Source organism: Sinocyclocheilus rhinocerous, unplaced genomic scaffold (assembly GCF_001515625.1).
Source record: "Sinocyclocheilus rhinocerous isolate Xijiao unplaced genomic scaffold, SAMN03320098_v1.1 scaffold64, whole genome shotgun sequence".
Taxonomy (NCBI): Eukaryota; Metazoa; Chordata; class Actinopteri; order Cypriniformes; family Cyprinidae; genus Sinocyclocheilus; species Sinocyclocheilus rhinocerous.
In genome coordinates, this window is record NW_015659929.1 from 515,773 (window position 1) to 541,793 (window position 26,021).

At 38.0% G+C, this 26,021-nt stretch overlaps 4 protein-coding genes across 6 annotated transcripts in view; 2 read left to right on the forward strand and 2 right to left on the reverse strand.

Moving 5' to 3' along the window:
- The window catches only part of xpo4 (exportin 4), a 36,971-nt gene extending 27,618 nt beyond the window's left edge, over positions 1 to 9,353 (forward strand). For all 3 annotated transcript variants that reach the window (XM_016533437.1, XM_016533436.1, XM_016533435.1), the window contains 13 exons: positions 340 to 482; positions 563 to 708; positions 947 to 1,124; positions 3,486 to 3,645; positions 3,828 to 3,997; positions 5,617 to 5,791; positions 5,929 to 6,222; positions 6,304 to 6,484; positions 6,576 to 6,694; positions 6,825 to 6,955; positions 7,108 to 7,225; positions 8,420 to 8,512; positions 8,618 to 9,353. In XM_016533437.1, coding sequence (XP_016388923.1) covers positions 340 to 482; positions 563 to 708; positions 947 to 1,124; positions 3,486 to 3,645; positions 3,828 to 3,997; positions 5,617 to 5,791; positions 5,929 to 6,222; positions 6,304 to 6,484; positions 6,576 to 6,694; positions 6,825 to 6,955; positions 7,108 to 7,225; positions 8,420 to 8,512; positions 8,618 to 8,815 — 2,106 coding nt within the window. In that variant the 3' untranslated portion in view covers positions 8,816 to 9,353. The remainder of the gene's footprint in view (positions 1 to 339; positions 483 to 562; positions 709 to 946; positions 1,125 to 3,485; positions 3,646 to 3,827; positions 3,998 to 5,616; positions 5,792 to 5,928; positions 6,223 to 6,303; positions 6,485 to 6,575; positions 6,695 to 6,824; positions 6,956 to 7,107; positions 7,226 to 8,419; positions 8,513 to 8,617) is intronic.
- A 580-nt stretch (positions 9,354 to 9,933) lies between these two features.
- Positions 9,934 to 12,804, forward strand: LOC107724476 (protein-lysine N-methyltransferase n6amt2). The gene is made up of 5 exons (XM_016533439.1): positions 9,934 to 10,077; positions 10,196 to 10,264; positions 10,389 to 10,471; positions 12,100 to 12,389; positions 12,496 to 12,804. The coding sequence occupies exons 3-5, from the start codon at positions 10,392 to 10,394 to the stop codon at positions 12,624 to 12,626; spliced, it is 501 nt and encodes a 166-aa protein (XP_016388925.1). The 5' UTR covers positions 9,934 to 10,077; positions 10,196 to 10,264; positions 10,389 to 10,391; the 3' UTR covers positions 12,627 to 12,804.
- A 77-nt stretch (positions 12,805 to 12,881) lies between these two features.
- Positions 12,882 to 14,883, reverse strand: LOC107724475 (interleukin-17D-like). Its single transcript, XM_016533438.1, has 2 exons — positions 14,233 to 14,883; positions 12,882 to 13,655 (listed from the first exon to the last, which is right to left on the reverse strand). Exons 1-2 carry the CDS (start codon positions 14,538 to 14,540, stop codon positions 13,334 to 13,336), a joined length of 630 nt encoding a protein of 209 aa, XP_016388924.1. The 5' UTR covers positions 14,541 to 14,883; the 3' UTR covers positions 12,882 to 13,333.
- Positions 14,884 to 15,259: 376 nt separating this feature from the next.
- LOC107724505 (intraflagellar transport protein 88 homolog) lies at positions 15,260 to 25,955 on the reverse strand. Its single transcript, XM_016533477.1, has 27 exons — positions 25,671 to 25,955; positions 25,254 to 25,340; positions 25,107 to 25,169; positions 24,959 to 25,018; positions 24,603 to 24,656; positions 24,456 to 24,519; positions 24,226 to 24,295; positions 24,003 to 24,093; positions 23,821 to 23,925; positions 23,639 to 23,741; positions 23,420 to 23,534; positions 23,067 to 23,298; positions 22,914 to 22,984; positions 22,723 to 22,809; positions 21,960 to 22,059; positions 21,438 to 21,524; positions 21,150 to 21,336; positions 20,880 to 20,988; positions 20,580 to 20,730; positions 20,335 to 20,450; positions 20,153 to 20,205; positions 19,997 to 20,062; positions 19,801 to 19,907; positions 19,244 to 19,304; positions 17,323 to 17,367; positions 15,868 to 15,981; positions 15,260 to 15,490 (listed from the first exon to the last, which is right to left on the reverse strand). The coding sequence occupies exons 2-27, from the start codon at positions 25,338 to 25,340 to the stop codon at positions 15,369 to 15,371; spliced, it is 2,520 nt and encodes an 839-aa protein (XP_016388963.1). The 5' UTR covers positions 25,671 to 25,955; the 3' UTR covers positions 15,260 to 15,368.
- Positions 25,956 to 26,021: the final 66 nt, after the last annotated feature.

Consider the following 26,021-nt stretch of genomic DNA (forward strand, 5'->3'; position numbering starts at 1 on the left):
GCACTGGATAGCTGGTCAATCAAGCACACCTCGCTTTTTTAGACCGATGAGCTTTGTAAAAATCGACGCGTTTCAAAAAGGCGGGGCATAGATGAGAAACAATAATGTACAGTATGTGGAAAATAATGTTTTTTTTTAACTTTAAACCGCATAAACACATTTCATTACACCAAATACACAAAATAATGTTCTTTTTAGCAGCATCATATGACCCCTTTAATTAAAGTGGAAAAGCATGAAGCACAGCAAATGTCTAAAACAGTTTTCTTTCAAAGAATCGTCTGCCAGAGTAACTGTCGTTACGGCGCATTCAATCGTATGCTTTATTTGACTTTTTAGACTGCAAATGGTGTCGCTTCTCATGAAGAGGAAGAAATAAACGAATTACAGGAGGACGACAGAGAGCTGTTCTCAGATCAGCTGGCCAGTATCGGCATGTTGGGCCGCATCGCTGCAGACCACTGTATACCTCTGCTCACAGGGTACAGACACACGAAGCACTTCAGAGAAACCGCTGTAATAAACAACCACTGTGAGCCTTACATTTCTCATCTGTCTTCAGTTTGTTGGAGGACCGAGTCACACGGCTTCACGGGCAGCTCCAGAGACACCAACAGCACCTCATGGCCTCTGCAGACCCGGGGACGGTGGAACGGAAAGTTCTAGATGACCTTTATGAAGACATTCATTGGCTCATATTAGTGTCAGGTCTGTGTCATTCTTAAAGGGACATTCTGTCATCATTTACTCACCTCATGTCATTCATTTTCGCACACAAATGCGAGTAGCATGTTTAACCTCGTATGTCTGTGGAGATTTCCATTCATCGAGGTCATTATGTGTAATTCATATGCAACTGGACTTTATTTTTGACTATTTGGAGGCATTTCTCCACTCAGTCAAGTTGCTTTTTGTCGTTGTATTGAAGTATTTGGTGTTTTAACAGGTTACCTCTTGGCTGATGACCCTCAGGGTGAAACACCATTGATACCTTCAGAAGTGATGGAGTACTCTATCAAACACTCGACTGAGGTGGATATCAACACTACACTGCAGCTGCTCGGCTCTCCTGGAGAGAAGGCCACCTCCATCCCTGGATGCAACAGGACAGACTCGGTTATCAGGTAGAGGGACCTCACAGTATACATGTGTCAGTGTGTCATTACTCTGTAAAGAAGATTCCAGTTTATCGGTTGCTAGTAGCCGTGGGAATTATGACATGATTTCGTTTTTCATTTACATTTTTCATGCATTATTATCCAGTTTTCATTGTTTCATTTGTTTTGGTTTTTTTTGTCCTTTTTTACGACACTTTCACAAGTAGACCAGATGCTTTCATGCTGATTCTTGTGCACTCATTGTGCTAGGATATCGACAACCAGTTTGTGAAAGGATGTTTTCCACACAACTGAAAATGATGAAAAATATAGTTGGGTGTTGAATTTGGCTTGAAATATAATTATCAGATTATTTCTGTGAATAACTTTTAAACGAAACAGACATGAAATGTGATGGTGGCACTAGATGGTTTCAGAGACTGAAAATTCAGCTTTGTCATCACAGGAATAAATTACATTTTAAGATTTATTAAAATAGAAAAGTGTTATTCAAATAAATATTTCTCAATATTACTGTTTTCACTGTATTTTTAATCCAATAAATGCCGCATTCTTGATCAAGAGAGACTTCTTTCAAAAACATTTTTCAAAAATCCTGCCAATCGTAAGAATTTGATCGCTAGTGTATCTTTTTAACATCTGGTTGTCTGATAAATGCCTTTTTCCAGACGTAGTGGTAATGATCAGCTTGTGAGCAGATTAAGCAGCCAGGTGCTGATCATTCTGCCTACAGGAACAATGACTTGTTTAAAATGTATCACTCAGAATTGCTGCTGGAGAGAGCAGGCGTGGTGTAGCACAGGCCTTTTGATCTGCAGTTCGTTTGCCCAGCGGGGAATGCCCTGGCCACGCGCCCAGCTAGGCCTGCTACGCGAACAGCAGCCCTCAAGTGGCCCCAGCCCCGGCGCCAGCACCACTCCCCACACATTATCAATTAGAGCCAGGCCAGGTGCTACTCAGAGCCCAGAGTCAGAGGGGAGCACTAGGGGCCTGGAGTCGTACGCGTGTTCAGAAGCTATTTCCGAGTTGATTGATTTTTAGTTTCTATTTTCAACGGTTCTTTTTTTTTTCTTTTTTTTTTCAGGTCTACATGCAACATTGTTGTATTTTTTCAATATTAATATTATTTTATAATATTTTTTAACTGTAATAAAAAGAACCAATACATTTTTTATATCACAAATAAAAATGATATATTAATATGATTTTAATTTTTAAAGTGCATATTATTATTATTATTATTAGTAGTAGTAGTAGTAACATACTATTACTGCTAATAATAGTAGTAATATATTAATACTATTTATATTATAATAAATATTAATAAAATTCATAAAAAAAAATTAAATACATGCTGTTCTTATTATTACTATTATTATTATTATATAAATATTAACAATAAATAATTATTATAATACAAATATTAATATTGTTATATTTTTAAACCGTAATAATAAATAAATTAATAAAATAAACAATAAATTGTTTTATATAGCAAATAAAATATATATTTACATTTGTAACATACTTATTATTATTATTATTGTTATTATTTTATTATTATTATAAAAAATAATAGTAATATTACTGCTAATAATAATTGTAGTTATATATTAATACTATTTATATTATAATAAATATTAATATTAATAATAGAAATATAAATAAATACATGTTGTTGTTTTGTTGTTGTAGTGGTATTGTCTGCAAAAATCTGCATGTAATCTGATTTGGGCTTAATGGATGGTGTTATTCCAAAACTGGAATGGGATCGAGGTGAGGATTGAAAGACTGGAAGGACGCTGAGATGATGGGTAGGGGAGGGATGGAGAATGTGAATGGGAGCGATGTGGAGGTCAAAGGATTTGGAGAGACAGTAGGCTGGTGATGGGTGGGGGAAAGCGGGCAGACTGTGGAAGATTTGGAAAGACAGTGGGCCAAGGGATTGTGTTTCCCAATAACAGTCACTGACCCCACAGCTCAGAAATGTCAGTGAGGTTTTATCTTTACAAACAATGTGAAACATTTAATGGTGCTGCACTCCGCGGGGCGCGTGCGATATCGCTCTTCCAGGATAGTAAGCTGCTTTAATCCTTTTCTTGTGTCCTCTTTCTTTACCAGTGGAGGTGTGAAGGAATGATAGCTTTTGTTATTGTGGGCCTTTGTTGAGTCTCAGTATATCTAGACAGAACCGCCATGAACTCTCTTCCATCCCAGCCATTTCTCACCCTTGTTTTTCTTCTCTCTGCATTTTCCTGTAAACAACAGACTGTCAAATTCTATTTCAGATTGTTCTGCTGGCCGGATGTTGCCTCATATATATGCAGCTAGACTGCACTTCCATTTCTCTGTATCTCTCTGTCACAGGTTGTTATCGGCGGTGCTAAGAACCTCAGAGGTGGAGTCTCGGGCTACACGAGCGAGTCTGACTGAGCTCCTGAGTCCTCAGATGGGCAAAGACATTGTCTGGTTTCTTCGGCGCTGGGCCAAGACATACCTGTTGGTGGACGAGAAACTCTACGGCCAAGTGAGTTGCCAAAATGAGCAGGCATGACGTCTGAATGAAGCCTTCAGTTTGTTTCTGTTTTGGCTCTATTCAAAAATCACACAAATTCCTGGAACCGAACCTAGACATTTTTATGTGACGCTTTATTACTTCTGACTCTTCCTCTGAGTGTTTGTCTTTGGTCTTTTACTTCTCTCCCTCAGATCAGTATGCCTCTCAGCACAGCATTTGGAGCGGACACGGAGGGAGCGCAGTGGATTGTGGGATATCTGTTGGAGAAAGTGATCAATAATCTGTCGGTGTGGAGCTCTGAGCCAGAGCTTGCTAATGACACTGTGGAGCTGCTGGTGACTCTGGTGGAGAAGAGAGAGAGGTTTGTGTCTGCTTGCTGGAGTAATGCGTATGTGGGCATCAATGAGGGCTAAGTATTGAGCCTAACGCCCTGCAGGACAGCTGCTCACTGACAGGCACAAGGAGGCCAGTGGTCTGTGCTGATGTCTTCATATACTGTCAGTTGATACAAGACCAAATGCTTTTAATGTGCTCCGCCTGCTGGTGGAATTGTGCTATTGCATTGCAAAGTGATTTCTTAACTTGAAGGGGTCATATGATGCGATTTCAAGTTTTCCTTTCTCTTTGATAATACTACATGAATAAATGTAAATTAACAGTAAATGACACTGTGTATCAATGCAAATCTTTTTAGAAAGAAATATTGGATTAAGGAGTAGTTTCTGGAATTTGCGAACTCTTAAGTCCATTCATAAAGGTTTTTTTTATTTTTTATAAAGAATGCTGTTTTTTCCATCAAATCAAAGCATATAATGATTAGGCAATGTCAAGCACAAAAAAGCACCATGAAAGTGATAGTTATGACTCAACTACTTCAAATTCTTCTAAAGTCATGTGATTGCTTTGTGTAAGGAATAGACTGATATTTAAAGGGATAGTTCACCTAAAAATGAAAATTCGGTCATCATTTACTCACCCTCAAGTTGTACCAAACCTGTATAATTTTTTTTTCTTCTGTTGAACACAAAAGAAGATATTTTGAGGTATATAGGTAAAGCAACAAGAAACGGTTTAGTTACAAATTCTTCAAAATATCTTATTTTATATTCAGTAGATTCATACAGGCTTGGAACAACTTGAGGGTGAATAAGTGATGACAGATTTTTATTTTTGGCTGAACTGTCTGTTAAAGTCATTTACTGAAAAGCAATAATTTCTTCCACTGTAACTCTTAAATCACATACACTACAAATCAAATGTTTGGGGCAGTAGAATTTTTTTTATGTTTTTGAAAAAGCCCAGTAAATATGAAAAGAAGTAAAAACAACAATATACAGTAAAAATAGTAATATTGTAAAAAAAAAAATTGTTTACCATTTAAAATGTTTACAATGTTTTCTATTTTAAAATAGTTTAAATGTAATTTATTCCTGTAATGGAGAAGCTAAATTTTCAGCTTCATTACTCCAGTCTTCAGTGTCACATGATCTTTCAGAAATCATTCTAATATGATGATTTGATGCTCAAGAAACATTTATTATCAAGGTTGAAATCAGTTGTACCTCTTAATATTTTTTTTGTGAAAAAATGTGAGACATTATTTTAGGATTCCTGCAGCAGTTCAAAATAAACAGCATTTATTTGAAATATAAATCCTTTGTAAGGTTGTAATTTTCTTGACTGCCATATTTGATCAATTTAATGCATCCTGAATAACAGTAAGTTTAAAACAAAAAAATCTTACTGACCCCAAACTTTTGGACTAGTTTATGTGCATGTTCAAACTTGGCAAATTCAAACTCTTGCATCTCTCACAAATAATAGTGATGCAACACATTTGAATGTTATACAGGTCTGAAATGTCATGAGTGATTGATTGAAAGATGATTTCTTGGTTGAACTGTTCCATTAACCTTTCAGTAAAATGTGATATGAGGCTTGTTCATTTGTGTTTCTCAACTCTTTCCTCTGACGGTTCAGGGCGAATATAGTTGTGCAGTGTGAGAACTGGTGGAATTTGGCCAAGCAGTTTGCCAGTCGCAGCCCTCCCTTACATATGCTGTCCAGCACAGTCCAGCGGACTCTAATGAAAGCCCTGGTCCTGGGCGGCTTTGCTCATATGGATTCTGATACCAAACAGCAATACTGGGCCGAGGTGAGGAGAAAATTATTATAGACATATATTTGGAAGATCAAGCATTATTGCTAATGAGAACACAATGCAGTTTATGAAGCATGGCCTCGTAACTCTTTGTCTCTCTCTCTCTCTCTCTCTCTGTCTCTGCACTGCAGGTACTGCATCCACTCCAGCAGCGCTTCCTCAACCTCATTAACCAGGAGAACTTCGCCCAGATCTGTCAAGAGGAAGCCGTGAAGCAGGAGATCGTTGCCACTCTGGAAGCTCTGTGCGGCATCGCAGAAGCAACGCAGATCGACAATGTGGCATCTCTCTTCAGCTTCCTCATGGACTTCCTGTCCAGCTGCATCGGCCTCATGGAGGTCTACAGAAACTCACCAGAAACGGTCAACCTCATCATAGAGGTGTTTGTGGAAGTGGCCCACAAACAAATCTGCTACTTGGGCGAAGTGAGACATTAGCGCTTGCATTGATTTTGATGTACGCATCCTGAATATGTTTTTCAACGCACCACATCTCTGTCTCCACAGACCAAGTCTATGAAACTGTACGAGGTGTGCTTGACGCTGCTGCAGGTTTACTCCAAGAACAATTTGGGTCGCAAGAGACTAGATGTAGCCGCAGAGGAGGACCAGTACCAGGACCTTCTGCTCATCATGGAGCTCCTCACCAACCTGCTCTCCAAAGAGTTCATTGACTTCAGTGACACTGGTATGAGCGTTCATTCATGATTCCCGTCATTTGCATCATAGCTTGTGAGCGTTTACATGAGAGATGAGGAGGAACCGTGTTTTCTGTGCAGATGAGGTGTTTCGCGGGCAAGAGCAGAGCTCTGGCGCTGGACGGGCCGTATCAGCTGCTGATGTTGTGCTGTATGGGGTGAATATTGTGTTGCCCCTCATGTCTCAGGACTTGCTTAAGGTAAAATTTGAGCTGTAATTTGAAAATGATTAATTGAAGATGTTCTTACATCAGTTGACAGCAAACTCTGATGCTTAAAGTAAAAGGTGTGGTACAGTATTGAAACAATCTTTCTTTCTCTTGTACCCAGTTCCCTTCTCTGTGTAACCAGTATTATAAGCTCATCACCTTCATCTGTGAGATTTTCCCAGAGAAGATCCCTCAGCTGCCTGAGGAGCTCTTCAAAAGTCTCATGTGCTCCCTGGAGCTTGGCATGACCTCGTATCCTTGCTGTTTTTGTGTATACAGAAGAGAGTAACGTTATTTAAAGTCTGTGCTTGCTAAGCATATTGTGTTTGATTTCCTTGTTGAGAGTTTTTGTTGTTGAATTATGGTGGGTATGGCCTAGTGTTTTTCCTTAACACACACTGCAGGATGAGCTCAGAGATCAGTCAGCTCTGTCTGGAGGCTCTGTCCCCATTGGCTGAGCAGTGCGCCAAGACACAGGAAAAGGACACACCCCTGTTTATTGCCACACGACATTTCCTTAAAGTGAGTCACATGATGTTTAAACCAGTGGTCAACTGTTGTGGGTTTTTAACAGGCGACGTTGCCATTCGCAAAAGTTCAAAATTTTGGGCCTGGTAAGGTTATGGTTGTTTGAAAGAAGTCACTTCTGCTCACCAAGGCTGCATTTATTTTATCAAAAATACAGTAAAACAGTAATATTGGCAAATATTGTTACAATTTAAAATGTTGATTTCGCAGTCATAACTCCAAAATCATTTTAATATGCTGATTTGGCACTCAAAAAAACACTTATTATTTTATCAATCCTGAAAATGCTGCTTAATATTTTTTGTGGAAACTGTGATATATTTTCAGGATTCTTTGATTAATAGAAAGTTCAGCATTTTTTGAAAATTTAAAAATTATTTTACTGTCACTTTTGATCAATTAAATTCATCCTTGTTTAATAAAAATAATTTCTTTCAAAAACAAAAATCTTACTGACCCCAAACTTTTGAACAGTGTACATAATACAACGACAAAAGAGAACATTTAAATGCATCTCAGCATGAAAAAGTAAACACGTTTTACATCATATTTACTCAAAATGTTTTAAAAAAAATGTTCTGTTGACAAGGCTGTCAGTTATGGAGCCCATTTCCGCCACTGAATTAAAAAATAAATAAAAAATTGCGACTTATCTCACAATTCTGACTTTTTTTCTCAGAAAAATGACTGATTATGTTCTCAGAATTGCGAGTTTATATCACAATTCTGACTCTAGCTCGCAATTGTATGTTTATTTCTTACAGTTCTGAGACAAAAAGTCTGAATTGTGAGTTTGTATCACAATTCTGAGAAAAAAAGTCAGAATTGCGAGTTTGTATCACAATTCTGAGAAAAAAAGTTGCTAGATGTTCATTTGTAATGGCGAGAAAAAAGTCAGAATTGTGAGATTAAGTGTCGCAATGACCTTTTTTTATTTATTAAGTGGCGGAAACGGGCATCCATAGTCAGTAGATATGAACTTGCATAAAAGGGATGACAAATATGTCAGTATTATTTCTTGTCAGTATTAATTGAGAGCTATTGGCTGATGTCAGTGATCTCAGAATGGTCAAACTTGCTAATGTCACTAACCTTCATTGTAATATGTAATTTTCTGAGATTAATACACATGTATAAAATGTTGATTTAATAATGTAGATTTCTCTGTCACTCTCTCTTCCTGCATAGCTGGTGTTTGACATGCTTGTGCTCCAGAAGCACAACACTGAGATGACCGTAGCAGCTGGAGAAGCGCTCTATACACTAGTGTGCCTTCACCAGGTACGTTTTATGCTTACAATATGAATTTGAACTGAACGACATGCATGATCTTGTGATGCATTAGCGGTCGATGTAGTGTTTGATAAGTGATGGCGTTTGTCTCAGGCGGAGTATTCAGAGCTGGTGGAGACGCTGCTCTCCAATCAGAGGGACGCTGTGATCTACCAGCGGCTGGCAGACGCGTTTAACAGCCTCACTGCCAGCAGCACGCCTCCAACCATGGACCGCAAGCAGAAGGTGGCCTTCCTGAAGAGCCTGGAGGAGTTTGTTGCCAATGTGGGGGGGCTTCTGTGTGTCAAATAAGCCACTTCCTCTAGCAACTGTCCACAACAGCTTTCCCTCTCCACCCCCTCTACCACTCAGAGAAGCCTTTCACCATGCCAAACCATGGAGATGCTGAGACGCCTCTGGGCATTCAGACAGAGAACAGAGAGAGGCTGGCGAAGGCCGTGAGGGGACGGCCGGTCGTGATCGTCTCAGTCTGATCTGACCATTGTTTACTTTGCCACGGAGAGCTCCTCAGATGAACGTTTATGAAATGCAGAGGGGTAATCTTTCTAAAAACTGACCCCTTCCTTCCCCTTAGACACAAACACACAAGTCTTTTGCAGACGCTTCTCCTCGAGTGCCTTTGTATGTGGTTTCTCACGGCTTGGATCCAGCTGTGTCTACAGCGACGAATAGAACAGTGTCGTACTGCTATCACGGTAACTAGGATTGTGAGCTGTGGTTGCCTTGATAACGAAAAAGCCTTTCCCAATGAAACTTTAATTGCAGGAAGGCCCTTTTGGAAAACCAAATCACTTTTGTGTTCAAGGTTGTATATATATTTTCAAAAAAGTGTTTAAAAGGACTGAAAGGTTTTTATAAGATTATAGTTGATGGAACTTTATGATTATTTTTTTTATTGTTATACAACTTCACCAGGAGGACAAGGGGCTAGTTTGAATTTTTCTTTCTGATTGATTTGAATGATTGTAGTTTTACTGTTTGCCATTGTCATTTCGCCCTGATCGCAGCAGTATCACTGAAAGCGTTCTCGACAAAAATACAGGTCTGTTGAATTATGATGGACATTATTCACACAATCGCCTGATGTTCCCAATGAGGTTTTGTTTTTCAAAAATAACTTAAACAGTGTTCCACTTACACTAGCACGCACACACAAACTCAGAATTGTGGAACAGTCGACGTTGCTGTAGCAATAAAATACCAAAAATGATGATCGAGGGATGTCAGCTGTTTTATTCAGGGCATTTGATAGTCTTTATTTCCGTTGTTGAAAGCACTAATTGTTATTTTGGAATGCCTGAAATGATCTGTAAAGTGTATATAAACTTGCTATAAAAAGTGAGTGGTCTTTCTTGGTCTACATTTTCAATATGGTGTCTGTCTTAATGAAATATCTGGTCTGGAAATATGCGCGTGTGTTCGCGTTAGTACCAAGTGCGATTGTACTCCCTCGGCCACCGTACTGTAAACACGTGAAGCCGTTCTGTTTCTCTGTTGTAAGTTTGTAAGTTACTGCTTAAATACACACTGTAACGGCGTCGATCATTGGTTAGGTAAGTGTAAAACGTAAGTTACGTTTGTATTAAGTATGTTTTGCGACCGTTAGCATCATGTTTGAATGAGCGTTTAACGCTGAATGTTTATGCGTTCCCTTGTCACTTTGTTATGAAGATCTGTTATCATGAGTGACAGCGACGACGATGTGCCAAGTTCTGCGTTGGTGCTGTAGAGGAAGACTGGGTACAATACATGCATTAGAAGTGTCTTGCGTGGTGATTTGTTGATTGTTATATTTACTATTTGTTATACACAAGTAGGCTATGTATCTGAGATCAGTAACCAGCTCGTGTGTTTGTGTGATCAGCGCATGAGTCAGTTCTGGTCCAGTGAAGACACGGCTATACGGTTAGCAGAGGAAGTCATGCAGCAGGCTGGAGAACATGGGAGGTTGGTCTCAAGCGCCTTTGGCCAGATTTTACATTTGTGCAATTGTTTTGGCTTGTGTAGAACAGAAGGTCAGTAGTGATGGTTGGTCACTACCGTTGATTCGTTTAATGGCCTTTACCAGAGGTCAATACACCAGTAGGAGGCAACAACTGAAGGTTTTTTTTCTTTATTGTGCTGTGAGCGAAACAGACCCTTCTCAAACATTCACTCAACCAATTCATTAAAACACGTCGATCGTAGGCATGGAAAAACTCATTTATATGTAATTAACATTTACATGTAATTGTTCTTATATCTCATTGAGTGGGGAAATACTAATTTCATTCTTTTTGAGAAAAAAAAACTTACCGACCCCAGTATAAATTACTGCTCCATTATCATGTTTCCCCTCTCACTCAAATATTTTTTCCTGGGCTACTACTCATTTCATTCTTTTTGAGGAAAAAAAAACTTACCGACCCCAGTATAAATTACTGCTCCATTATCATGTTTCCCCTCTCACTCAAATATTTTTTCCTGGGGTGTAGAATATCTTGTATAAACATTATTGTGACATTTGACAGCTTGACCTACAGGAGTCACATAAGTGTTTTTTGGATTCAAAACACCAAATTTAACTAAAGTGTGACAAGTTGTGCATCACTGATTGTGCTGTATATTGGTTAACTAAATGACAAAACATTTAAAATGTTAAATGTACTTCTATATACATATATTACCGTTTGGGTGTTTTTTATGATTTTAAAAGAAGTGTCTTACAAATATTTTGACAATTTGAAATAGCTGTTTTCTATTTGAATATCATTTACAAATTTTTGTTGATTTCTTTGATGGCAAAGCTGAATTTTCAGCAGTCATTACTCCAGTCTTTAGTGTCATTCTTTTTGAGAAAAAAAAACTTACCGACCCCAGTATAAATTACTGCTCCATTATCATGTTTCACCTCTCAATCAAATATTTTTTCCTGGGGTGTAGAATATCTTGTATAAACATTGTGACATTTGACAGCTTGACCTACAGGAGTCACACAAGTGTTTTTTGGATTCAAAACACCAAATTTAACTAAAGTGTGACAAGTTGTGCATCACTGATTGTGCTGTATATTGGTTAACTAAATGACAAAACATTTAAAATGTTAAATGTACTTCTATATACATATATTACCGTTTGGGTGTTTTTTATGATTTTAAAAGAAGTGTCTTACAAATATTTTGACAATTTGAAATAGCTGTTTTCTATTTGAATATCATTTACAAATTTTTGTTGATTTCTTTGATGGCAAAGCTGAATTTTCAGCAGTCATTACTCCAGTCTTTAGTGTCACGTGATCCTTCAGAAATCATTCTAATATGCTGATTTGGTGCTCAAGAAACATTTATTATCAATGTTGAAAACAGCTGTGCAAACCATGATACATTCTTGATGAACATAACATTCAAAAGAACGGCATTTATTTAAAATGGTAAAGACTTCTACGTCATTACAAAAGATTTCTCACTTTTTATCCATTTAATATATCCTTTCTGAATGAGTTTTCATTCTTTTTGAAAAAAATCTTACTGACCCCAATATATATTACTGCTCCGTTCTGTCCCCTCTCACTCCAATGTTTTTTTCTTGATTTGTAGGATAGCTTGTATAAGTGCACCAAGTGTGTATCAGAAGCTGAAACAGTTGGAATCCACGAGGTCAGACAGTGTGTCTGCTGTTTTGCTGGAGTTTGACCGACGTTTCGCAGCATATGGAGAGGAGTTTGTCTTTTATGATTACAACAACCCTCTGTGCCTGCCTGAGGGTCTGCTTCCTCAGAGCTTTGACATTGTCATCGCAGACCCTCCGTATCTGTCTGAAGAGTGTCTCAGCAAGGTGCTCCTCACCATTAAATACCTCACTAAGGGTAAAATCCTGCTCTGCACAGGCAAGTGGAAATGTGTATATATATACATATATAATGTTGCAGATTTTTTTTAGAAGAACTCGTGTTTTATGTCTTGTTCATGTTCACCTTTAGCTTATTCTTATAGGAGCTATTATGGAGGAGCTTGCTGGGAAACTTATGGATTTGAAGATATGCAGTTTTTTACCAAAACACAATCACAATCTGGCCAATGAGTTCCGCTGCTATGTTAACTATGAATCAAGCCTTCTCTCATGAAAAAGGCTTTCAATCTGACAACATTTGAACATTGTTTTTTCCTATTAAACATCAGCAGATGATTATTTGGAACAATAAATACTCTCTCTCCAAGAGGTGCATAGCAGGATCCAGATATTAGAGCAGAGGATTTGGCCCTTCATCAGAGATCTGCGATCAGTCTTTGATTATACTTTGGCTGACTTGCATTGTCAATTGCACACCCGGCTTTCCGGCATAAAATTGAAGCAAACAATCTCAGACAGTTTAACTTTGTTTCAATGCATAAAATGGGCTTGAAGTGAATGTTTGAAATGCATTTGTATATAATATACTATACACTAGACTTGTGCGATATCAGTGTTCTTGTTGTTTTAATAAAGTAATCATAGGAGGACTGACCCAAAGTCATGCTAAATATATGTCTTCTTGTAAATGATAACCTTGTTTGCCTTTAACAGAAGCATTTCTAGTGTTTTTCTGTATACTTGAATACATCTGAACGGTATTTGGTTATCTAACACCATGATGCTGACTGGCTTTCTCAAAGTACTTTGGATTAGAAAATGTTTGTATTTTGGCACAGAAAGTTTTCCTTTTGCTTGGCACTGCAGACTAGAATCTGCAGCTGTGAGAGCAAGTTCTGTCTCAAGTTTTCCTTTCACCGACTAAAAGAAAAAATGAAGGAAATAAGAAAACTGACACAGAAAAAGAAAATCTAAAATGGATCAGTTCAGTCCATTCTTTCTAAAGGTGCTGAAATTTTTAGACCATACTCTTTTCACGCTTGGCTTGCCCTTCTGTGTTTTTCTGTCTTTTTCCAACAATGGCACACAAGTACAACCCACGGCGATGGACACGTAGCTCTCCGTGTAGGAATGACGGCCCCCGACGCACGAGCCGGTCCGGCGCAATATGACGGTCGGCATGAACACTGGAGTGCTGCGGAGGCGCTCACTTTCCTCCCCGTTCGGTCCGCTCAGGCATCCCTTACACAAACAGTACGCCTCCGGGAGATATCGAGGGTACCTCGCTGGATCATGGGAGATTCTTGGATGAATAATAATGAAAAAAGTTATTTTTTCTTGCAGACAAATAGGCGAGACATCAAATCTTATAGGATTGGAGTCGGGAACACACAATCCAACTGGTTCTTCTTTAGAACAGAATCATTTTCATGACCGAAACAAAATCGATTCCCGATTGAATGATTCTTAATCAAAACACGTGTGAATCAGGCGTTACGGTTATTGAATTAATCTGATTTACCGAACCGTATGTTATTAGGCTTCTTTAGCCATCTTTGACTCGAAATAACACAAAAAAAATTGTGGTAGCCGATACATTCAAGTCTTCAGATTTTTTTGGGTAGTTTTGACGTTATTGATTTAACGTACACACGAGTAGCCTATATTTTTATGATATTTTGTTGTACTTTATGATGTTGTTGTTGTTGTTAACGTATGAATTATTAACAATTTTGTTTGTATTTTTAGGGTACAATTGCGGCATTGCATTCATGCCGCCTAGTCCAAAAAATATTTCTAAATATTGCTTCCTCATAAGCACTAAATGGTTAAACTACTTGTTTAGTATTCCCATCCTAGTCTTAGTCTTGGGGTCCTACCTGTACGCCCAGGGCGAGAGGCTGAGGAAGTTGACAGAGGTACGCGGTTTGTCGCGCGCAAGGCGAGACGCTGATTGACAGGTCAGATTCTGTCGCTCTGGAGGCGCGAGCTGCAGGGTGTGATGAAACGCGCTGAGAACGCCGACCGAGAGCCTCCCGAACATCTGCTCCAAAATCTCCTCCGGTAAGTCCAGACAGGAGCGAGTCCTCGGCGCTCTCCTGGACACCTTCAGTCCCCGTTCACCCGGCGCGCTGCCGCAACACCACAGCAACACCAACACAAGCGTCGACGCAAACCGACCGCGCATTTCAGATTACACCGTGTCTAAACGCGCTTTACTGCCAGGAAGGGATCGCTGTAAAAGATAATAAAGTAAATCTCTGGAGAGCCCTTTAACCGACCTACAGAAGCAACACCAGTTGTTGCGTAAAGCAGCTCATCCGCCCGTCCCGTAAATGCGCTCATGATACTTGACTCCAGATATTGGGCGGACTGTTTGATACTTAATAATACTCATGCTCTGCTTGGGCTGATGTGAAAAATTCACTTTTATTATTTTTTCCCCCCTGGAATGTTCTGTATTCCTTTGAGATATTTAAGAGATTGAATCATTAGATACCAAAGAAAAGTCTATACCAGGGATCCTCAAATCTGGCCCACGAGATCCACTTTCCTGCAGAGTTTAGCTCCAACCCTAATCAAACACACCTGAGCAAGCTAATCAATGTCTTCAGGATCATTAGAAAATCACAGGTAGCTGAGTTTGTTCAGGGTTGGAGCTAAACTCTGCAGCGCATTGGCCCTCCAGGGCAAGATTTGAGGAACCCTGGTCTATACTGTACTTTAATAATTTACACTTACATCTTTACCATCATTGTATGCAGATAGTACAAAAGTTGATGTCTTTACAATGCACAAAATGAATGAAATAAATAATTTGGAATAAACTGTATTATCCCTAAATTTATTATGTATTATTACAAAATATAGTAAAGCATAATGAAATGAGATATAAGATGCCTGGAAAAGAATTAGTATTTTAGGACTACTAAAAATACAGTACTAAAAAATACAGACAAATTTAGTGTCTTGACATATATTAGATATTCCACTTAATTGATATCCATTGCACACATCACTCAGGCAGCAAGTCATCTCCCAGCTCTTCATCAGCAAACTCATCTTCCTCAGTGCGTTTTCTTGCTGCAGTTTTCGGTCTCTGCATTTGAGGCCCCAAAGGATCGACATACGAAGCATCTAAAATGATGAATGCAATGGAAGCAATGCATTTTAACAAGCACAGACCAGGGCAGAAGCTTGCTTTCCTTCACATGAAAGAGAAAACTATTAAAGCTATTAAATAAACCAGCCAGAAAAAAAGGTAAGATGATTACAGAAATGTAATAATTTTATCATCATACATTTAACACTTAACAGTGGGTTTTATCCAAGCAACTTATATTGAACTCAAAGTGGACAACTGATCAGTTAACACATTCCCTGAGGATTGAACCTTGGTATTGCTAGTGGCATGCCCTACTGTTTGTGTACTGAAAAATTAAGTATTCTACCACAAATTTAATCTTTCCTAGATTGTTTATCAGTCACATATGATGATTGATGTTATTTCTTACCTATTTCCTGCTGAGTGCTGGCCTCATACGGCTCATTGGACCCTGGAAGAGTTTTCAGTTTAACGCTAAGCCTTTCACCCTTGGCGCTGGTGCCATGGTTGCTCTGTCCACTGTCTGAGAAAACACATCCAAAAGAGCCAGCGTTGAACTTGAAAACATCTCTGGAGTGAGAGTTATTTTACAGTAGTGTCTGGTCAGATTCTTCTGAACAAAAGAGAAAAAAAGGCATTCGCATTTGACTTGCCACCATCAACAATGTAAACCATGCTTAAACGCTACAACAAAACAAATGTTAGAGAATGCTGATAAACAAAACAAAAAGCATGACAAACAACAGCTCCAGCTTGCACTTGAAGCAACGTCTATGTGACACTAGAATCCTAATTAAAGTGAGTTCACTCTGCAACCATATGACTTGCATTATGGAAAGCATTTGTGTTGCATAAAGACAACGGCACACAGCTGCATTTCACATCTCAGCTGTGACGACAGGAACAGAGCACCGAGGGGCAGATGTGAGACCGGAGTTTCGCAGGCAGGTAATTATATTTAACCGTCCCAACGACAAAACACAAAGGCATTAAAATGAAAAACATATTGCTGACATACAGTAGTTTATCCTATCATGTACATCTGACTGAGGAATCAAGCCAGAATCAAAGTACAGAGTACAGCGAGATCAAGCGCTCTGATACTGGAATACTGTTGTTCAGGAGTGTACTTGTGAAATATTTCACTGGTTTATTTGCACTCAGTGCTTTGCAAACAGAAAGAAGGTGCTGGAAACACTCTGTCAGACGGTGAGAGCGGGATATTCCCTGGAAACAGTGGTTTTGGCAGATAGGGCTTTCACAGCACATGTTTGCTCTATTGTGCTGTGACTGAATTTATGTCCTTGGACGCTGTATCATTACAGGGAACTACAGGCATTAAAAACAACATTTTGACATATGGACTGGGCAATGGGTTTGAAGTTTTCCATGAAGCTTGCAGCTATGATTTTTTGTGTTTAATCGTCTAGAGGACTGATCATCTAAACTGCACAGTGTAATACAGTACATACCTCTGCCCTACTCCAGCACAGGACTATACTTAGCTTCTGAGCGAGAAACTGCAGAGAAAAGAAAGGAAAGAGAAGAAGACAGAACTCTGAAGAGACAGTGGAAAGGCTAGACAGAGAGCAGAGAGCTGAGGCTTTCAAATTAGGTTGTGCTATACAACAATGAAGATTGTTTGTGAATAAAGTGGTAAACAGTATTATGTGTTGTTGAGTTTAGTTATGACTGCCGGGCAGAATGTGAGGAATGAATGGCATCCGTAACAAAGCTGACTAACGGGTGCAGTAGCAGCAGTGTTTTCTTGAGCAGAATGCAATGGCATGCTTGTTTTATAGTTGCACAGGAGGAGTGTGTGAGCTCTTCCTCTAATGTATTTCTGTAGTGTGTGTAGTCATACCACTGGCTCTCAGAGGAGGGGTATTGATGGGGCTTGAGCTGCTCCCTTTCAGGTGCACAGCCATGAACAGAATAATAGAGATAAAAGAGAATAACAGATTACTAACAAAATGAAGACGAGGCTTACAATATAAAGTGAAAGAGAATGCAGATCAGGAAAAGAAAATGAAATTCAGTTCTGTCCCATTACTGTCCCAATATGAGTGATTTCATGATTGTGATTATATGCTGTGTCTGAATGGCTGTACAAAAATTATACTACTCTTGAGAAGTTTGAGGTCAGAATGTTTTTTTTATTTATTCAGCAATGATTCATTAAATTGATCAAAAGTGGCAGTATAGTTTATAATGTTACAAAACACTTAAATGCTGTTTTATTAAACTTTCTATTCATCAAAGAATCCTGGGAAAAAATGCATCACGTTTTTCCTCAAAAATAGTAAGAAGCACAACTGTTTTTGACATACGTAAATCAGAAAATAGTTTTTTTTTTTAGTTTTTAATAAAACGGTTTTGATAAAAAAATATATGAATGCAGCCTTGGAAAAACTTAACCTCCTGAGACCCTGTGACCTCATATGAGGACATTATATTTTGGTGTATTTCTCTGAGACTATACATGCCACAGTTTTAAGTCTAGATGTCCTGTACAGAGCACATTCATGGCTTTTCAGAGATACTAACTGTTTGGATGTTTCACTATGACCACTCCCTCTCCTTGGTCTTCAAATGTCAAATATTACTCCCATTATTACACTTCTTTTTTCATTACATGTTGCCCCAAAAGCACATTAATATGCAAATTAGATTTAGTTTATAGATGCATTGTATATAATGAGAAAACCCGTTTATTGCCATTTTACACACATTTTGCAGAAAGAAAAATGGTATATCAAATCATTCTAAAATGTATTGGTGATTTTAAAAATCTATTGTTTTTGCCTATGCATGTTCATTCATGTCTTTTTTTTTTATTTTTTATTGAGTCCCGATGTCCTCTACCAAGGACATAGCATAGCTTATGAATGAAATATCATTTTTTTTATTTTATTTTTTTCCTAAAAATCTTTTCTCGGGTCTTAAGAGGTTAAAGAGACTTCTTTCAAAAACATGAAAAAATCTTACTGACCCCAAACTTCTAAATGGATGAATGCCCTTTACTTTTCTTATTTTCCACAGTGGTAAGAATTATGACTACATTAAATTTATGAAGAACCCAAACCAAATCCATTATAAAACCAACCACTTTCATATTAAAGTAGATTCCTCTTATTTCTGCTCTATTCTACTGAGGCAGGGAATGATCATACCACTGGGCTTCTTGGGGTTTGAGCCGTTTCCTAATGTGTTAGGAGATGGGAAAAGAAAGTGTTGGAAGAAGAGAGCAGTGAGATGCAGAAAGAGGCTGATGTTTGAAAATGAATGTGCTGCATGACCTTTGAACCCAGCACTGCCTGAAGCTGATAACTGGACATCACCTGACAAGAGAGCCACATCTGATGTCCCAGAAGAGAAATCAAGAACGAAAATAATAATATTTTTAATAAAATAAAATAACAATATTACTACACTATAAATTAAAACAAAGCATAAACCAAAGGTCTAAAGGGAAGTTGTTGGATTAAAATATCTAAATCTTGTCTAAGACACGTGCACTCTCTTTTTGAAATATCACATCACAGGGCTAGCAGTCTCCACTAAGCTCGTCCACCTGGATTCACTATATTAGGGGAATTACACTCATACCACTGGGTTTCTTAGAGAGAGTGTGTGTAAGGTTTGAAGTATTTCCTGTTTACCAAGAGAGGCAGATTACAGATTGAGGTCGATGGAAAAAGTAAAGTAGAAGCAAGTATTCAGTTAATGACTAGTATTTCATTTGAAACGTTATTGATGAGGTTCAGTTAAATCTATCCACTCACCACTGCCAGCGCTGCCTTCCCTGCGGCCTCGAGCACTGCTGTCCCTCCCAGATCTCATCCTCTGTGTGTGTCAATAACAGAATGCTGTCAAATATTCTGCAGCTCTATTCTTTGAGGTATAGCTTCAAATATTTCATATACAGACCACCAAACAATTTGTTCCTCAGTAATTAAGCATGGGTTTCCTGGCTAAAGGAACAGGAGAAGAAATCCAGGTAATCTCTCTCTCTCTCTCTTGTTCTAAATTCTAAACTTTGAAACTCTCCACACTTGGTTGAAAGATCCCTCTAAACAGTTTTATGTGCTTTTGTTCACTCCTCACTTCCACTCAACTATTTGCACATATGCATTTGTACATATTCACCTATTTTTATTTACATTGTATATAAATAATAAGGACAATTGTAAAAGAAGAAACACAATGTTTATTTTTATTCTGCTATTGAAAAGTTGCTAAATGCTTTTTCGTTGGTCCTTTTAACAAAGACAATACAGATCTATTCTCTTCTGAAGCAAAAGAGGCCAGCATATAAACAGTATGAGAGAAATCAGTGTACCTGCTCTCTGATCTCCTTCATTTTTTCAACTTTCTTGAGTTTGGTGGCATAATCCTGCACCTCTTTTAGTCCCATATCTGTGCACAGCCTGACCAGGAAGCGTAGACCTGCCCGACAGAAAATGACATGAGACTCAGAGCCTCTAGAAGGGTACAGAAAATTAAAAATAACTGAAAATAACTGCTGAACACATCACATTCAACATTTTCAGGAAATTTCCGATGAATGTCCTTGTAGGTCTCAAGTGCCTTCTGATAATTCCCTGAAAACAAATGAAAAATATAAATCATGATTTTGAAGGCACTGAGATGACAGCTTATGGTTAAATTTATTATTATTGTCAAGTTCATACCGCTTCTTCTATAACAGCTGGCCACCATCAGCTGCCAATTCACCTGTGTCGGTCTGAAATTCATGAAAAGTTATTTTAAAAAATCTCCAGAGACATGCAGAATATGCATGATAAATTAATCATATTTAATATATTAATAATAATAAATAATTATTAATAAATAATCATATTTAGTAACTTACTGAATGAGGGTAGCTCTCTCAAAGTACTGAATAGCTTTTTCACAGAACTGGGTGTCGATGTAATATGCTCCCAACCATTCAATGACACTAATGTTTGAGGGAAAATACCTGTATGACTGAAATAAACAACACATTAATTATTTTAAATGCTACCTCTGTCAATTCTCTTTCTTTGAGTAACTTGAATACCCAACAATATCCACTAAAATTTTAACTGCAATAGTTCTTTGTTTTGTTTTTTTTACCTCATAATAGTACTGGAAGGCCTGTGACTTGTCTCCTTCATTATCATAAAGGTCTCCCAGTTTGGCCAGCACCTGGGCATCTGTGGGGGTCACACTGGTGAGCTGCATCAGCCATTCAATGGCCTGATGAGGGTCCTCCAACATCTCATATCTAAAGCCACTTAGGGAATATGACTCTTACCAAGCAAAACCATACTTACTGTATCCGTTCTATTTCCTGGCAACTGAAATTATGAAAACCATCACAGAGCATTTTTATTTAATCTAAATTTTGATTACTGACATTTTAAAGAAGGATACAGATTAGCCAGCTGGTACATGACCTGAGCACTGTTTCTGAGGATAGCGTGCAGTTTAAGGAAGCAGTCCAGGGCTTCCTCCAGTCTACCCAGCCTCTTATAGGTCAACCCTGCAGGAGGATACAGAGATTTCTGCTTTAAAATTGCTTACATTATTAATATACAGTCTTGGTCTCTGCTGAAACATTTCAAATGTAGAAATGTTAAAGCACAAATTTATGTAAATCTCATGTGATGTAACCCTTAGGATGTCAAGTTTGTGATAGCAGACCTAAGTTATAGAGAGCTTCAGTGCAAGATGAGTCATTACGAAGAGCCTCCTTATAAAACTCTGCTGCTTTCTCATAGTCCTCCTTCACAAACTCTGTGTTGCCTTTGTTCACTAGGGCAGCAGGGTTGTAGTGGTCGGCGCTCATGGCCAGCTCAGCATAGCGGTCAGCCTGGTCAAAATCCTTTTCCTGGAGAAGACACAGAAATAGCAAAAAAAACAAAAGCATGTCTGTGAGAACCTTATTAACACCAGCTCTTTGAGGTCAATGCTTTATAGCGTTGTACTCACCAAAAAGTAAAGAAAAGAAAGATTAGTGGCAGCAGCACTTTTTACCCGACTGTCCTTCTTCTCAAACATCTTTAGCGTCTCGACTGCCTGGAAACAAAATTGATTAGGCATATTTATAGTGACTTAAAGGAAATTGGTAATGTAGATAGATGTTTCACTATCATATCATTGAATAATACCTAAATACACTTAAGTTACATCACATTACATTTGCTGCTACATGAAATGAGAGAAACAATGCAACAGAATGCAATATCAGCACACATATACACAAGGTCTACAGCAGAAAGACCCCCCCCCACCCCACACACACACACGTTCTCCAACAACACAAACATACCTCAGCCTCAATAGTCATGCAGATGGATAGGCAAGAAAACAAAATAAAATGGACCATTGAATGTGGAAAGTGTTATAAGACAGAAACAAGGGTTCCACACAGATATAGAGCAATATGGCTCAGTTCTGTGGTAATATATCAAAAGCAACATAATTTGAGTGTGTCTCCAGGGACCCATCTACCTGTTTGAAGTCCCTCTGTCTCAAGTATGTAATAGCTTTATTGATCTCCAAGTCATTTGCAAGCTCCACGTATTGTGAACCCTTCACCATGTCCACACACCTGAAAAAGTACCAAATTAAGCTTTAGGACAAACTCTATGGATGGTTTACTTTAGTCTATTAGAAATGGTCTTAACTAATAATAATGAACTATAATTAATTATGCAAAATAAATAATACATAAATATTGTTAATGGAATGGCATGGACAAGTCTTGCGCTTTAACGCCCTCTTGTGGAATACACACACTACCACTTAAAAGTTTAGGCTAAGTAAGATTGTTTTTTTAATGTTTTGGAAATAAGTCTCTTCTGCTCACTAAGACTACATTTTAAACAAAAATATAATAAAACAGTAATATTGTAAAATATTATTACAATGTAAAAAAACGGTTTTCTATTTTAAACATTTAAAAAATGTCATTTATTCTTATGATGGAAAAGCTGAATATTCAGCAGCCATTACTCCAGTCTTCAGTCGCCCAGCAATTCTTCAGAAATATTTTTAAATATGCTAATTTGCTGCTCAAGAAACATTTAGCATCAGCACGATTCTCTGATGGAAAAATTCAAAAGAACAGCATTTATTTTAACAGAAATATTTTGTAGCATTTTGTCTTTTTTTTTTACAATTTAATGCATCCTTGCTGAATAAAATATATATTTTTTTGGGGGGAAAAAATATTCTGACCCCAAACTTATGAAAAGTAGTATAAATAACTCACCAGTCAAAGCCAGCAGCAAATGACGACTCAATGGCTGGAGCAATAAGCTTGGCTGAGGTCATAATGTATTTTTCTGCAAGTGCTTTCCTAGAAAGAAAAGCAAAACAAAAATACTGAAAAAAATTCTGAGAATAATAAACGCAAAGCTTAAGAATTATAGATCCAACAGAACGTTCAATACATTATAATACCTCTCACTTTCCATTTGGTGAAGCTTATCATTCTTTATAGCCTCAATCACCATGTTTGCATGAGGGTCATCCTAAAATTAAAAAAAAAAAATCCATGAAGAATAAGACATAATTCAGTTCAAGTATATGACTAACAAAGAATTATGCACTCACATTTGGAGGGATATACTTGTCATCATCATCAATACCGAGGGGCACACAAATGAGTTTCTGAAAAGCTTTCTTCATGCTCTCCCGGTCTCCGATGGCATAGTAACACAGGATGAGGTTGAAGCCCGTCTTTATATTGGGGCTCTCGCTCATGATGTACTCAAAGGATGTGATGGCATCTGAGTACTGACCCATATGTATGAACACAACTCCAATGTTCTGCATGATCTTGATGCTATACAATAAGAGATCTTTACGTGTTGAAAAATCACATCAAATTACCCAAGACCTGCATAAACTGAATGGTGCAAAACAATTATGCAGTTCACACAACACATGCAACTACAAGTACTGACCTCATTGCATTGTGGGCATTTGAGATCTGATCCAAAGCCATGCGGTAAAATTTGATGGCCTTTGTGTAGTTCTTTTGCTTGAAATAGATATTTGCCATGTTCACTTTCAGTCGTCCTATAGTAGGGTAAGCAGTTACACAAAACCTGATGTTAGAAACACACTTGAATCAAAGAGGAGTGAATCTGAGATATTTTAAAACACATTTGAAATTTGCTCACCGGCATTATTGAACATTTTGTTCTTCACAATGACTTGGTAAGTGTTCACGGCCTCAGTGTACATGTCATTATTGGCATATTGGTTTGCTAAATTAAACAGCACCTGAACAAAGCATGAAAGAGTCATGTGAATTTTCAGTTTTCAGTCAAGTCATGTATTTTATATGAAGCAATGCACTCACAGAGAAGGTCAGGTCCAGATTGATGTGGTCTGCAGTGCCTGTTTGTTCTCTCTGTCTCACCAAAGCCCTCTCCTTCCTGCCAGCCTCCTTGGCTTTCTCTAAAGACTGTTGAAAAAAGCTAATTTAGCATACAAAAGACAATTCTTTAAAATCACTTATAGCAGTTATAAAGCTATACCTACCAGCTGAAGATCCCCACGAGCATGAGCAAGACAGCTCTCCTCTATCAAATCATTCACCTTCTTTTCGAGGATCTTTATCTTCTCCTCTGGACTAAACAAGAAAATAATTAGACCAAAAAGCTGTCCATCTCTAAGTAAAACTAAAGACGTAAAGTGGGATCTAGTAAACAAAATCTAGTTGTCAATATCTTCTCAAGCACTATGAAAGCAGAGGGATGCATACGTGTCTTCATTCTTTGTCTCTAATGGAGGGGCTGGTCCTTTTGATTGCCCCAGGGGATCAAACACTGAGCCTGGAAATTCAAACAATTAAAATGAAGGAAATTGTCATATTTTTCACCAACTCAGGAGTTAAAATGTATGAATCAATATCATTATAAAGCAGTTAAGTATATTTCAAGTAAAATGTGTCTGAACAGCACATGTGCAAGTGGGTTTCATGTGTGAACGCACCTCTAGCTATAGATGAAGAATATCCTGCTGCTCGCACTGCAGTCATGGGACGAGCCGCACCGTCCTGTACAATACACAAAAAGATTAATACAATTTCACAGCATATGACAAAGGACTGCATATCAATAAACAAGAGCTTTGTCCCACCTGAACAGCTCCAGTCATAGGCCTTCCCATAGCAGTGCCAACAGGCATCCGAGACTAGATATTAACATCAGATATATAAAGAGAAAAAAATGGAAAACAAATAGCATCAATTTACTACCAACATCTGACAAACTTTCACAATCCCTACAGTCAACAAGAAATGTGCTTGTTATGTTTGACCGTCCTGATTCTGACTGTATAATCTCTCACCTCTTGGAGACCTTCACCTTTCCTGCCCTGACAGCTGTCTTCCTGATTATAAGACATTGCACATCCTAACATGCTATCATTCTAACGTAAGCTTTTGAATTTTTCAGTCAGAAATGTAGTAGTGTAAATCCATATGCTTTACTTACCCCATAAGCTGTTCCAATCGGTCGTCCTCCAATTGCAGTGCCAAGATATTTTGCAGTCATCTAAAAACATTTAATAAATTAATTTAGTGTTTATTATTACTGGTGTGCTTGACATTCTAGATTAATCAGCAGATACAATACAACTTACTGGTGGTCTTCTGCCATGACTAGTTCTGACTGCCTGCTGAAAGTCCACATCGTTGTGAAGGTCCTGCAGGGACAGGAACATCATGATGCATAAAAGCTAATTATGACATTCAATAAATGCATGTCTAAGGTGCAAGTATTTGTGCACCTCCGAGTCAAAAGTCGGATTGTAATCATTGTAGCCAGTATACAAATCATCCTCCTCTTCCTCTGGGACAGGATGCACGTTCTCCATCTGAAATAATAAAACAAAAACAAAAACAAAACTCAAGCAAGTCTTTTGATGTGAATGCTACATTTGTCAATATTTTTAATAAATAGGCTAATTAAAGGCTAATGCATTTTTCAGGCAACAATGGACAGTGGGAACATCTATAAAACAAGAAAGAAAAGAAGCTATTCTTATAACTTTAGGTATTATTTTTAATAAATATGCGAGTAAAAAATTTTTTAAAACAATTCTAACAACACAGTTCACATGTCTAGTTAGCGACCATACCACGTATCTCGTATACAATTTAACTGCCAACATCTAAGGTTTGTAAATTACGATAGTTTTACTTACCTGGTTAACAGAGCAGTTTGCTTACCAAAGAAAAGTGCAAATTAATAGCCGTATTAAATTGAAATATCCCGAAAACCATGTATGTAACGTTAGCCCAACAGCAGCTAACGTTACAGCTCACTGACTACGCTCATCAACACGTCGGTTGCTAGGATACAGAGACAGCGTTCTGTCAAATGCTACCCATTAAAATATGCTGTGTTTCGCTATTGGTTGGCATTAATTATATTTGTGTCTATGTTTTTTTTTTAACATTACATATCTGAATGCACGTATGAACGCCTTCTGCGCTGCAATCCAAGGAAATATCCTTCTGTAAAAGTCCTGATGTATTTAGGCGCGTGTGAGACG

Coding starts and splice junctions, on each gene's coding strand:
- LOC107724476 (XM_016533439.1), top strand. CDS start 10,392: ATGAGTCAGTTCTGGTCCAGTGAAGACACGGCTATACGGTTAGCAGAG. Junction 10,472..12,099: donor CAGGCTGGAGAACATGGGAG/GTTGGTCTCAAG, acceptor CTTGATTTGTAG/GATAGCTTGTATAAGTGCAC. Junction 12,390..12,495: donor TAAAATCCTGCTCTGCACAG/GCAAGTGGAAAT, acceptor TTATTCTTATAG/GAGCTATTATGGAGGAGCTT.
- LOC107724475 (XM_016533438.1), bottom strand. CDS start 14,540: ATGCGCGGTCGGTTTGCGTCGACGCTTGTGTTGGTGTTGCTGTGGTGT. Junction 13,656..14,232: donor CTCTCGCCCTGGGCGTACAG/GTAGGACCCCAA, acceptor TATTCATCCAAG/AATCTCCCATGATCCAGCGA.
- LOC107724505 (XM_016533477.1), bottom strand. CDS start 25,340: ATGGAGAACGTGCATCCTGTCCCAGAGGAAGAGGAGGATGATTTGTAT. Junction 25,019..25,106: donor GTCATGGCAGAAGACCACCA/GTAAGTTGTATT, acceptor AAATGTTTTTAG/ATGACTGCAAAATATCTTGG. Junction 17,368..19,243: donor GGAAGGCAGCGCTGGCAGTG/GTGAGTGGATAG, acceptor TGCACCTGAAAG/GGAGCAGCTCAAGCCCCATC.